General features: G+C 35.7%; 2 protein-coding genes and 1 pseudogene across 2 annotated transcripts in view; 2 read left to right on the top strand and 1 right to left on the bottom strand.

Annotated features, from left to right (window-relative positions):
- Nucleotides 1-6891, top strand: part of LOC139902844 (phosphatidylinositol/phosphatidylcholine transfer protein SFH6-like) — a 43317-nt pseudogene extending 36426 nt beyond the window's left edge.
- Nucleotides 1-7008, top strand: part of LOC139902842 (phosphatidylinositol/phosphatidylcholine transfer protein SFH8-like) — a 52216-nt gene extending 45208 nt beyond the window's left edge. The window contains exon 14 of the mRNA XM_071885489.1: nucleotides 6871-7008. Within this exon, the coding sequence (XP_071741590.1) occupies nucleotides 6871-6891 (21 nt within the window). The 3' untranslated portion in view covers nucleotides 6892-7008. The remainder of the gene's footprint in view (nucleotides 1-6870) is intronic.
- A 450-nt stretch (nucleotides 7009-7458) lies between these two features.
- Nucleotides 7459-11253, bottom strand: LOC139902843 (phosphatidylinositol/phosphatidylcholine transfer protein SFH3-like). The gene is made up of 12 exons (XM_071885490.1): nucleotides 11217-11253; nucleotides 10852-11113; nucleotides 10658-10757; nucleotides 9697-9963; nucleotides 9545-9622; nucleotides 9334-9435; nucleotides 9211-9260; nucleotides 9028-9127; nucleotides 8842-8928; nucleotides 8443-8644; nucleotides 7763-8142; nucleotides 7459-7554 (listed from the first exon to the last, which is right to left on the bottom strand). The coding sequence occupies exons 1-12, from the start codon at nucleotides 11251-11253 to the stop codon at nucleotides 7459-7461; spliced, it is 1761 nt and encodes a 586-aa protein (XP_071741591.1).
- Nucleotides 11254-11758: the final 505 nt, after the last annotated feature.

The following is an 11758-nucleotide window of genomic DNA, read 5'->3' on the forward strand; positions in this document are numbered from 1 at the left end:
GGTATTGGACACGGGATGTGGTACTCACATTTGTACAAATGTGCAGGGACTCACAATAAGTAGGAAGCTGAAGACCGGGGAGCTTAATCTAATCATGGGGAATAAGAATGTTGCCTCTGTTGACATGATTGGAGAATACAAGCTTTCTTTTGATTATGGTTTATGTATTGTTTTATCTAATGTTTGCTACAGTGCCGAAATGGCAAGAAACATTATATCTTTTGATGCTTTATTTAATGATGGTTTTAATTTTAGTTTTGATAATGGATCAATACTTGTTCACAAAAATGGGATGTTTTATTTCAAGGCTAGTCCTTGTAAAGGCATCTTAGAAACCACAGCAAAGCTAAATGATAGTTCAATCTACAATGTTGATTCATCCAAAGATGTTTTGGATAAAACATATCTATGGCATTGTCGTTTAGGCCACATAAACAAGAAACGCATAGCCAAACTCCAGTCAGATGGAATTCTAGAATCATTTGACATAATATCGTATGATGAATGCGAATCTTGCTTATCAGGAAAAATGACAAAGGCACCTTTCACAGGAAACTGTGAACGGGCAAAGGATCTGTTGGGGTTGGTACACACTGATGTGTGCGGTCCGTTCAGATCGCCTACTAGACACAAGGAACGATACTTCGTTACATTTACTGATGACTTCAGTAGATATGGCTATGTTTATTTAATTAAACAAAAATCTGAAACTTTTGGAGTATTCAAGGCATACCAAAACGAAGTAGAAAATCAACTGAACAAAAGAATTAAGATTCTCCGATCTGATAGAGGTGGTGAATATCTTAATGATGAATTTCGTGATAATCTACGGGGTTGTGGGATAATCTCACAATTAGCTCCTCCTAGAACACCACAACATAATGGTGTGGCTAAAAGGAGGAATCGAACATTACTTGATATGGTTCGATCCATGATGAGCCGCACAATGCTTCCAATCAGTTTTTGGGGTTACGCCCTACAAACTGCCGCAAGGATCCTTAACCTCATCCCAACCAAGAAAGTTTCCAAAACACCTTATGAGATATGGCATGGTAAAACTGTGTCTCTCTCATATCTAAGAATCTGGGGTTGTGAGGCTTACGTTCGTCGTGAAGCTCAAGATAAACTTGAACCCAGATCTGAAAAGTGTTTATTTGTTGGTTACCCGACTGATTCTTTTGGATATTTGTTTTACAACCCTACTGAGAACAAAGTCTTTGTGTCTCGAAGGGGAGTCTTCCTTGCAAAGGATCTCATATCGAAAGGAACCAGTGGGAGCAAAATTGTTCTTGAAGAAATTCAAGAATCAACCGACATGGAAACCGATATTGGAACCGATTCTCCTCAAGAGGTCGACGAGCCTGCAGTTGAAAGAGAAACTGACCTACAGCCACCACCCATACGTAGATCTGATAGAGTGCGTCGAACACCAAAGAAATATAGTTTACACATATTTGAGGGTGATGAAGAAAATATAGATTCTGATGAACCTATTACCTATCAGGAAGCAATGACAGGCCCCGAGTCTGCCAAATGGAAGGAGGCTATGGACAACGAGATCTAATCCATGCATGATAATCAAGTCTGGATCTTGATTGATCATATACCAGGTATTAAAACTATTGGGTGTAAGTGGGTCTTCAAGAAGAAGACCGATATGGATGGAAATGTATACACATTCAAAGCCAGACTGGTGGCTAAGGGTTACATGCAACAATATGGTGTAGACTATGATGAAACTTTTTCACCAGTAGCTATGTTGAAATCCATTAGAATACTTCTTGCCATAGCTGCATTTTATGACTATGAGATATGGCAAATGGATGTAAAAACAGCTTTCCTTAATGGTAAACTAACAGAGGATGTGTTTATGACACAACCTAAGGGTTATGTACATCCTAAGTATCCTAATAGTGTGTGCAAGCTTCAAAGGTCCATTTATGGACTTAAACAAGCTTCTCGTACCTGGAATCTTTGCTTTAATGAGAAAATCAAAGAATTTGGTTTTATTAGAGGCGAAGATGAGCCATGTGTCTATGTTAGGTCGAGTGGGAGTGTTGTAGTCTTCCTTGTACTATATGTCGATGACATATTACTCATGAGAAACGATATCCCGACACTGAAAGATGTCAAAGTTTGGCTAGGGAAATGTTTCTCCATGAAAGACATAGGAGATGCATCATATATTTTGGGAATAAAGATCTATCGAGATAGGTCAAGGAGATTAATTGGGCTAAACCAAAGTGCATATATAGATAAGATACTGAAGAAATTCGGTATGCATAACTCTAAGAAAGGGTGCATTCCTATGAACCCTGGAATGATATTGAGCAAGTCTCAATGTCCTAATTCTGACTTGGAGTCAGCTACCATGAGTCGGACTCCATATGCTTCAGCTATAGGATCGATCATGTATGCGATGATATGCACTAGGCCTGACGTGTCGTATGCACTAAGCATGACTAGTCGTTATCAGGCCAATCCTGGTGAAGCTCATTGGATAGCAGTCAAGAACATTCTAAAGTATCTTAGGAGGACTAAAGAGATGTTCTTGGTCTATGGTGGGAATGACGAGCTGAGCGTCAAAGGATACTCAGACGCTAGTTTCCAATCAGATCTGATGATTGCTCTTCACAATCAGGATTTGTATTTATGTTGAACGGTGGATCCGTCACATGGAGAAGTGGCAAGCAAAGTACTATTGCTGATTCTATGACAGAAGCCGAGTATATAGCGGTAAATGAAGCTGCTAAAGAGGCCATGTGGATAAAGAAATTCATCGGGGATCTAGGAGTGGTTCCTACAATCCATGATCCTGTTGAGATTTTCTGCGACAATGTGAGTGCGGTTGTCTTGCCTCAAGAACCGAGGTCACAAAAGCGCACACGGCATATACTCAAAAGTACCATTACATCCGTCAACTTGTAGCAGAAAATGACATATTATTAAGTAGAGTAGACACGACTAAGAACTTGGCTGATCCTTTCACCAAGCCTTTGCCACAGACTAAGCATGATGCTCATAGCATGTCTATTGGCATTCGTGTCATCGATGATAAAGTTTGATTGTATTTATTATGTTAAGTTTGAAACTTTAAACATTGGGCAATAATATATGTTGCAATTGATCTGATGATTAATATATTTAGATTATATTATACGCACGATGCGATCATTTCATTGTATATTGCCATGTTTCATTTTGCATGTTTTAACTTCCAATGAATATTATTTCATAAACTTCCACAGTCGATCATTCTCTAAGGAAGAGAGAATTGAATTAAGGCTGCTATGAAGTGTAGTAATATAGGCTTATATGAAACTACATTCATGAGGAATTTGATAGTTGATTCAAGGTTCTGGAATGACCACACTTAGACATTACTTCATGGTTTTAAGTCACAAGTAAGCTCTAAGATGGCAATATCATTTATCCTAGAGTGGATATGTATGAGGAATCCTGACACAAACTATATTCTACTTTGACCTGTATTTAACGCTGTGCGTAAATGCCAGTCATAAGGGTGCAGATCAGGTACAATATGGGATGTGGTGGATGTCTATACAGTTGAAGCAATTTGTTCCTTCTTCTCATAGCAAGTTGAAGCGATATCTCTGGGCCCCTCGTTGATTTGTGCTGCATTAAATGCATGGCCATGCTACGACTGAATTGATGCAATAGCAGTCTATTTGATCACCACAAATCTCTATCGGGAAACATAATCTTGAATGATGATGATTGACACTTAACCATGTCACACGTTCATATAGATATCTTGAACAAAAGGATGACTGATATAAATCAAAATATAGGAGTGTAACGTAGCAGACTAGTTGTTACACACGGTGTGTCTTTTAAGACAGGCCAATATTATTGATGTCAGTGCAAGTGGGAGTCTGTTAGAAATATGTTCTCGGGTTGGCTACGGTTCGATCGTGGTTTGACCGTGGTACATATATTCCGAAGATATGCCCATGACATTAAATAATAAAAGTCCATTTATCCTATTCGGTCACACACAAAGGCCAATCGTAAATTGTTTGATATACCTTCTAATCGGAAATTAATTTATTAATCATTAGTTAATGGTTTAATAAATTAAGTAAGTTTTTTTTTATGTGTGTACATATACTTACAAATCTAAATATATAAGATTTGATTTGATATAAATAAGATTTGATTTGATTTGTAAATCTTATTTTATATAAAGATTTGTACTATAATCATATTTTATATAATATATAAGATTTGATTTGATATAAATAAGATTTGATTTGATTTGTAAATCTTATTTTATATAAAGATTTGGTTTTGCAAATCTTTTAAAATCTTTTCAAATCTTTATATTTGTATTATATGTATCAATTTTATTCTATATAATACCAAGTCTTGGTATTGAAAAGATATATGTAACTTGAGATACAAAAACACACATACAAAATGCTATTTCTCTTTCTCATTTTCAAGTAACCAAAATACTCTATAATTGGGTTCGGTTTTGGTGGAAATAAGGAAAAAGAAAAGATCCGTTAAGTAGAAGGTATAGATTGAAACAAGGTTGGAACTTTGGGTGTCTACCGTTTAGAGGAACTCTTCTTTGGGTTTTTTCAGATTCGATCTTCAAAAGACTACAAAGGTTGTATTCTAATCTTCTCTTGTTTAATTTCGTTAATTTTGTTTTGTTTGCTAAAGTTTTGTACAATGATCCGTGAAAGAGTATGATTTTGTAAAGTTTTAAAAATGCTTCCGCTCGCTTTGAATTTGTATCATACTCCAACAGGTTTCCATCAAGTTAGCTCCATATTTTATTTTGGCAATTCTTGTTTTCTTGTAACATAATTTTGTCAAATACTCTTAAACTGTTTAGAGGGAAAAGCTCTATATCTCATTGAACAATTCTAACGTACATACATATATATATATATATATATATATATATATATATATATATATATATATATATAGAGAGAGAGAGAGAGAGAGAGAGAGAGAATACATAAATAAGGAATGTAAATCACTAAATAACAAAACATCCTTGATTCTAGTAATTTTCTATAAATAACTATAAATCAAATCCCTGGAATTATGGGATTAACAGCCAATAATACGCCAACTGCCAACATACTCATTTTCTTTTCTTGTTGGTATATAGTCTAAGGTGATTGGAGCTACAAGCTATGCAGGCCAATTTTCTGGATACGATGAGTATGTTCCCATGGTAGATAAGGCCGTTGATTCTGTATTAAAGAAGCAACCATCAATGCCAAAACCATCTGTTCCAAAAGGTTAGTTATGTAATTTTGTCACTTATAAATGTTTTAAAATATTTACTTAAATAATCAATCCTGTATTTTTTTTATACAGGGATACCTCTACAATCTGCTGTTCAGGAAGCACCAAAAATGCTTCACGATCGAGTGCTGGCATTTTTTATGGTTTTCTTCATGACCATTTTCACACACTTCCAATTAACAGTGACCCGTGTGACTAAACAGCTTCGTAACGACCCATCTGAGGATGCCCAAAATGGACCGATCGAACCTACGTCTGCAACTACATTTGCAGAGGCAGAACTTGTTTCATCTGTTTTTAAAAGACTTGGTGAACTTGAAGATAAGGTTGACACACTCAAAGCAAAACCATCTGAGATGCCTTATGAGAAAGAGGAATTGCTAAACGCTGCTGTTTGCCGTGTTGATGCGTTAGAAGCCGAACTCATTGCTACCAAAAAGGTAAACACAAACATTTTGACTTTTGACTTTAATTATTGCATAGATCTAAATGATTAGTGTAAATTATGATTTGAAGTTTTATACTATTAAATAAGTGATATTGTAGGTCATATGCACTAAAAATACACTTTTAATGACTTTTGACGCATTAGAGACAAAGTATAACCCAAATTGACTTATTCATAAACAAGTCGAAATTTGTCATATCTACTTATACTTCATCAAGGTTGCAAAATACGTGAGACGGGGTCGAGACGGTCGGGTCCTAAAAAGGTCGAGACGTTCGAGACGGAGGTCGAAACGGACGTTGACCAAAGTTAACTTTTAAATATATAAGTATATAAATGTATATATGTATACATATTTTATAGCCAAAAACTTTAATCCATTAATTTGTACCCATAATCGCTATGACCGTTAATTTAATACAAGAAATTCAAACTAAAATACGACAAATTTGACCGATTTTATCGACTTTCTAGCTTTCTGAATTTTGACCAACTTTGACCCGATTTTTTTCAACTTTGACCCGAATTTTGACCGTTGAATGTCATATTAGACGATTTTCTTCGAGACGGGACGGGCTAGTCACCAAACCGTCGCAACGGGATTCGCAACGACTCGAGACGGAGTGTTTTGCAATAGTGTACTGCATCCATATATCGTGACGACAATAATCATCATATTGTTAGCTTTTAGAGTTGTAAAACATTATAATGAATGAACTTTGGATAAGTTGGGTTAATATATGTGATAAAAACTATCAAAACACAATGATAGGGCTCAGTGGCAGAACTAGGATTTTTTTCACTAGGGGCAAAAAAAATTTAAAACTGTAGCAATTTTTTTGGATAAAATATGGAGGTTTAATGAAGTTATCCCGCTGGCATCCTCGTTGGCAAATAGTTGTATGACTAGGATTTTTGACATTCTTTTATTTTGTGTGTGTGCAGGCTCTACATGAAGCTCTAATGAGGCAAGAAGAGTTGCTTGCTTACATCGATTGTCAAGAAGAGAAAAAGTTAAGAGTAATTGCTTCCGCTTGGATATTCGCTTCTATCTAAATACAATTAAAATTAAATTAATTTTTTTTAGGAATAAGTGGCTAATACAAAATTTTGGTTGCATGTTTTTGCAGAAAAAGAAATCTTGCTGGTGAAGTGTATTGGATGTGTTTGTCTTTTAGTAGTGTTTGTTGGTATATGAATGTCCTTTACATTATCAAGTTGTTAACAATCGTGTGCGAGGTTTTTGTTAATTCCGAGTTTAATTTGAGACGGAGACAAAAATTTAAGCGGTTTTTTTGTTTGTTTGGAAAGAGGTTTGGTCTTTACTAATGAGTTTTCTGTGCTTGTTTGAAACATTGCCCCGCGTGATCTATTACAACTGTTGATTTTTCTACAAACTTTTTATATAACCATGTATCTTTGTATTCTATACAAGAAGATGCAAATCAAACCCATGTAAGTTATTAGCATTTCCAGTTCATATGATAAATTATGATGTATTTCAAATGCAAATTTGTAAAGACTATCTATAAAGAAATTAGAAAACTGTAAATGGTACACAAGTTTTGAATTGGGTTTTTATTAGCAAAGCAACATGTGTGCGCTTGGATATAATCTACGCGCAAGTGCGCAAAAGAATCAACGTTGCTACCAGTTACACAGTTCTCACCTTTTCTTCTACATTACCTTAATAACCACGTAGTCTGTCGCTTGCAAGTTTAGAAACCGAAAATGTTCTTCTTTTTCTTTTTCTTTTTCTTTTTTTCAAGGTAAGCCGCAAACTCTTGTTGTTGAGTCCGCGTTTCCTCAAGAGACTGCACAAAATAATATAACATCATTTTAGAACAATCCTACACCTTCCAATCATAACTGCACAAGTTACTAGAGGTGACAATATTGACCCAAATGGTTATTAATTGACCGTTTCAAGTTATTTTTGACTTTAGCGTGTGCGTTAAACATGTAAACACGAGTCAAATGTTGACCAAAATATTTACTGTTTTGAGATGATAATAAAAGTACCTTCTTGGTAGCAGATAGCTGAATCTCTAAAGACTCGATGCGATGCAAAGCGTTATTAAGCATCTCCTCTTTTTCAGGGGGCATCTCGATAGGTCTGTTTGTAAGGATTATGACTTTTTCTTCCAAGTCTCCCAAACGCTTCATCATAGACAGATACTCTGCCGTAGAAATGCCACCTGGCGCTTGTAATTGGTACGGGTCGGTTCTCTGTTCGTAAGCAGGGCTAGCGTAATGGCTGGTTTCTGTATGCTTTTTAGGCATGCTTTTTGTCATACGCACCATCGTCATAACTCCCATCATAAAAGTCATCATCCCCGTAAAAATGTGGTTACCAAATCCATCGTTAGCTGCGTTGTAAGCACCATTGACATGATAGTAATCTGCACCAACATTTATGATATTGTAAGATTTTCAGTTGCTTTTAGTTATAAGAGTTTAGTACTGTCTATGTTTTAAGTAAAGGTGGCCACTCATTTACTAACAAAGGGTTCATTTGGGTTATTTTTATCTCTTATTGTCCAAACGCGCACACTGTAAGAAAATCAGTTAAAAAAAGGCCAAATGGGTTGAACAGGTCGAAAGTCACTCGTAGTGTAATTTCAGACTATATCATTTTAAGAGCGATAATAAATTTGGATGATATGCGAATTAAATAAACGTTAATTTGCCACTTCTAATACCTTGTGGAGTGGGAACCTTTTGCACTTGTTTAGCATAACCTGCATCAACAACCTTTTGAGTTGCAGGTGCATGGCTTTTGGGTTCACTTGCGCTTGGAACGCTTTTGCTTGTGTGATCCTTATGGTCACTTACATCTTCGCGAACTGACGTAAGATGTTGATGGTTGACGTGTTCTTGTTTTCCGGAAGGTTCTGCATCCACCTTGAAGGAACTACTCATGTTAGCAATCTACAATGATCTATTTTGTAACTATCTTAAAAGAAGTAATTATAATAATTTTTATGTACTACAAAATGTTATAACATTAACCCGTTTTGACCTGTTACCCAACATGCCCATCTTTCCACCTATTAACATAAAGTATAACAAAAGACGAGCGTGTTCTTCAAAGATGATACCTTGTTTGCAGATGGATCCTCAGAAATGGTTTTCTCATTTAGGATGTCGGATCTTGATGAACATTTGTGTTCGCCATTGCGGACCATCTGACCAAAAAACATTAGATGTTTAGGTTAACATAAATGAGTATAAGTTCAGAAGGTAATCAACTCATTGTAAGTAATAGTCGAATGCTAGAATATAACCTTCATGATGTCTGGATCTTGCCATGGACCCTTATCAGACCGCATGCAACCGCCATTACCTGAACAGGTGCAGGTCCCACCTAAGAACTCCGGGAGTTCGCTGTTGACAAATAAAACGATGCATATATAAACCACCACATATGAATTAGAAAAAAGTTTCTTTGGTATGATTGGATTAAGTACCTGGCATCAATGATTTCCAAAAGCTTGCTTTGGAATTTGTTGCCCAAAACCTACACAACAAAATTGTTTTTCACATTTAAGCTATAAACTTTCTTTGATGCCAAGAATATCTTATGAACTTACATTAATCTTAGATGTAGTCTTTGGGTCAAGGAAGGATTTAACTGTGTTCCACAAAAGCCTAAAGCCAGATCCTGCATTGATGATGTACATTCGGCATAGAGTCTACATGTAACACGAAAATCGAATTGTGTTACTTACATTTTATCTCTACGGGTCAAAATGTGCTTAAACCTTAAACGGGTCAAATGTGTTGAACAAATCAAACAGGTACCTCAGGATAGTTGTTACCATCTATGTTCTGGAGTGACTGAATAAGCTCCCTAGCCGATTTATTCATGCTTTTCAAACCCTATTTAACAGACCCAATTGGTCAAAATCGAATCTTGACTGATTAATGTAGTTTGTAAAGATTAACTTACTTACCACTCCATTAACATCAAGAATGGTGGTGCTTTGATCTATGTGTGTTTTTGCAGCAATTGAACAAGCTGGAAACTTATCACTAAAGGTCCTTTCGAACTCCATCACATGGTACTTGATATAACGCTCGAGGGTTGTGGCTTGCATTAGCTTTGTAGCATCAACCATACCGAGTCTCTCGATATATACTGGTCTACCATCCTTGTCCACACCATGGTGTCCTTGAGGATAGTATTGAAGGACTTCTTCTTTTTCCTTGAAATCAAAATCCTAAACAAACAAACTGTAAACGCGGTGCGTTCTCATGGATTCATCGTTGATAATCATGTAGTATAGAGCCATTTTAAGTACTTATTTAAAGAAATATAAGCATGTGAACAACAATGGTTAGTGGAGTGGCATTCCTAGCTTGCCAATAGGGTTAACTACCAGGCCCAGGTTCAAACCATGAGGAGGTGTAAATCTATTCACAAAGCGAATTGTCCCCTTGTGGCCAACAAGCAAAATGAGTTGTTGCCTCAAGATTAGTCAGCTCGCATAGCGGGTTGGATCACTAGAACTCGAAAGGGAACAAAAGAAAAGCATGTGTCAACCTACTTATTTCTAAATGATTATTACTTGCTCACTTCGTCCCATTATAAATGTTCATGTTACTATTTTTGGTTGTCCCATAATATTGTCCACTTTAATTTGTTGTTTAACCAATCAGAAAACACTTGAGCATGTAGAGATGAAACTTGATACGTACAAATTTTAGTTAGTGGGATTTCTTGAAATCGTGTGGGACACTTTAATTGGAACGGAGGGAGTATGAAATAAGCAGCAGAAAACAATGTTTAAATGAGTATTTGAATCCACTTATCTGGTGTCAAAAGTCAAAACAAGCAAGAAGTAGATAAACACTCTAAATAAGTAATCCAAAACACCCCTTAATCGATAATTATTTGAGAAATCACATATATACCTCCATGATGGTTTCGGCGCCATAGTCCTTCCTCCATTGGATCATATCAGACCACATTTTTTTGGCTTTCTCGAGATCATAGTTCCTAGCCTTCAAAAACCTATATAACGTTTCGGTCATATTACACTTAACGAATTTAGTTGATAGTTAGTTAGTGATGAAAACTGTTAATAACAGAAACATGAGCAACCAACCTTAAAAGCATGTGATAATCATCATGCTTTGGAGGTAATAAGTCTTCGGGTATCAAAGCTTGTCGTAAAGCTTCAACCGCCTTTAAATCCTCTTCATCATGTTCATCAACAACAACAACAGACATAATTTTACTGTTTCTTCTGCTCTTTTTAGCGAACGAAGTCCTAAACTTGTTTGACGCATTGATTGCCCTTTGCTTTAGAGAGTTACGCCTCACTTTCTTTTCTTCCTCTGTATTCTCCAACTCGATTTTTTCCAAACCTGCAGTTCATAAACTTCCACACTTCAAAATAATCCTCAAAAAAAAAAAAAAAAATAAAAAAAAAAAAACAAAAAAAAAACATTGAGGAGATTTAGTACGTACTGGGTCGAACAGGGCGTTCAGGTCCGGACTCACTCATGATTTATAGCAATTATGAATGTTTATCAGCAGTACCGAATCTTAACGCCCTTCCAAATGCCTGCAATAATTTTGTATACACCATTATTTCTCATAATTAACTTTAACAAACAATTCCTTAACATAATTTATAAATCAACAATACACCTTCTACATAGTCATATTATCCTCATTAAAATCACAAACATTCACAATTCATCGTTTCAAATCGTGCCATGAAAAAATATCTTGGAAAGAAACATGTTACAACCAAGAAAACCTCATGAACATGAAATTTTAACAGAATTAAGAGCTAGAAACGAAAAAAAAAAAAAAAAAAACGGATTGCAAAAAAAAATAAAAAATAAAAAAAAAATAACATGAATTATAAACAAACGATTCGTATACGTACGTACCAGCGACAAAAAAACTGGCAAGGATATAATAGAGGGAGGGCAAAATGTGATGATGTTCTATAATCTCCTGATGATCATCTCATATCCCTCAGACTATATATTTTTAGAAAC

This window comes from Rutidosis leptorrhynchoides, chromosome 3, assembly GCF_046630445.1.
Source record: "Rutidosis leptorrhynchoides isolate AG116_Rl617_1_P2 chromosome 3, CSIRO_AGI_Rlap_v1, whole genome shotgun sequence".
Classification (NCBI taxonomy): Eukaryota; Viridiplantae; Streptophyta; class Magnoliopsida; order Asterales; family Asteraceae; genus Rutidosis; species Rutidosis leptorrhynchoides.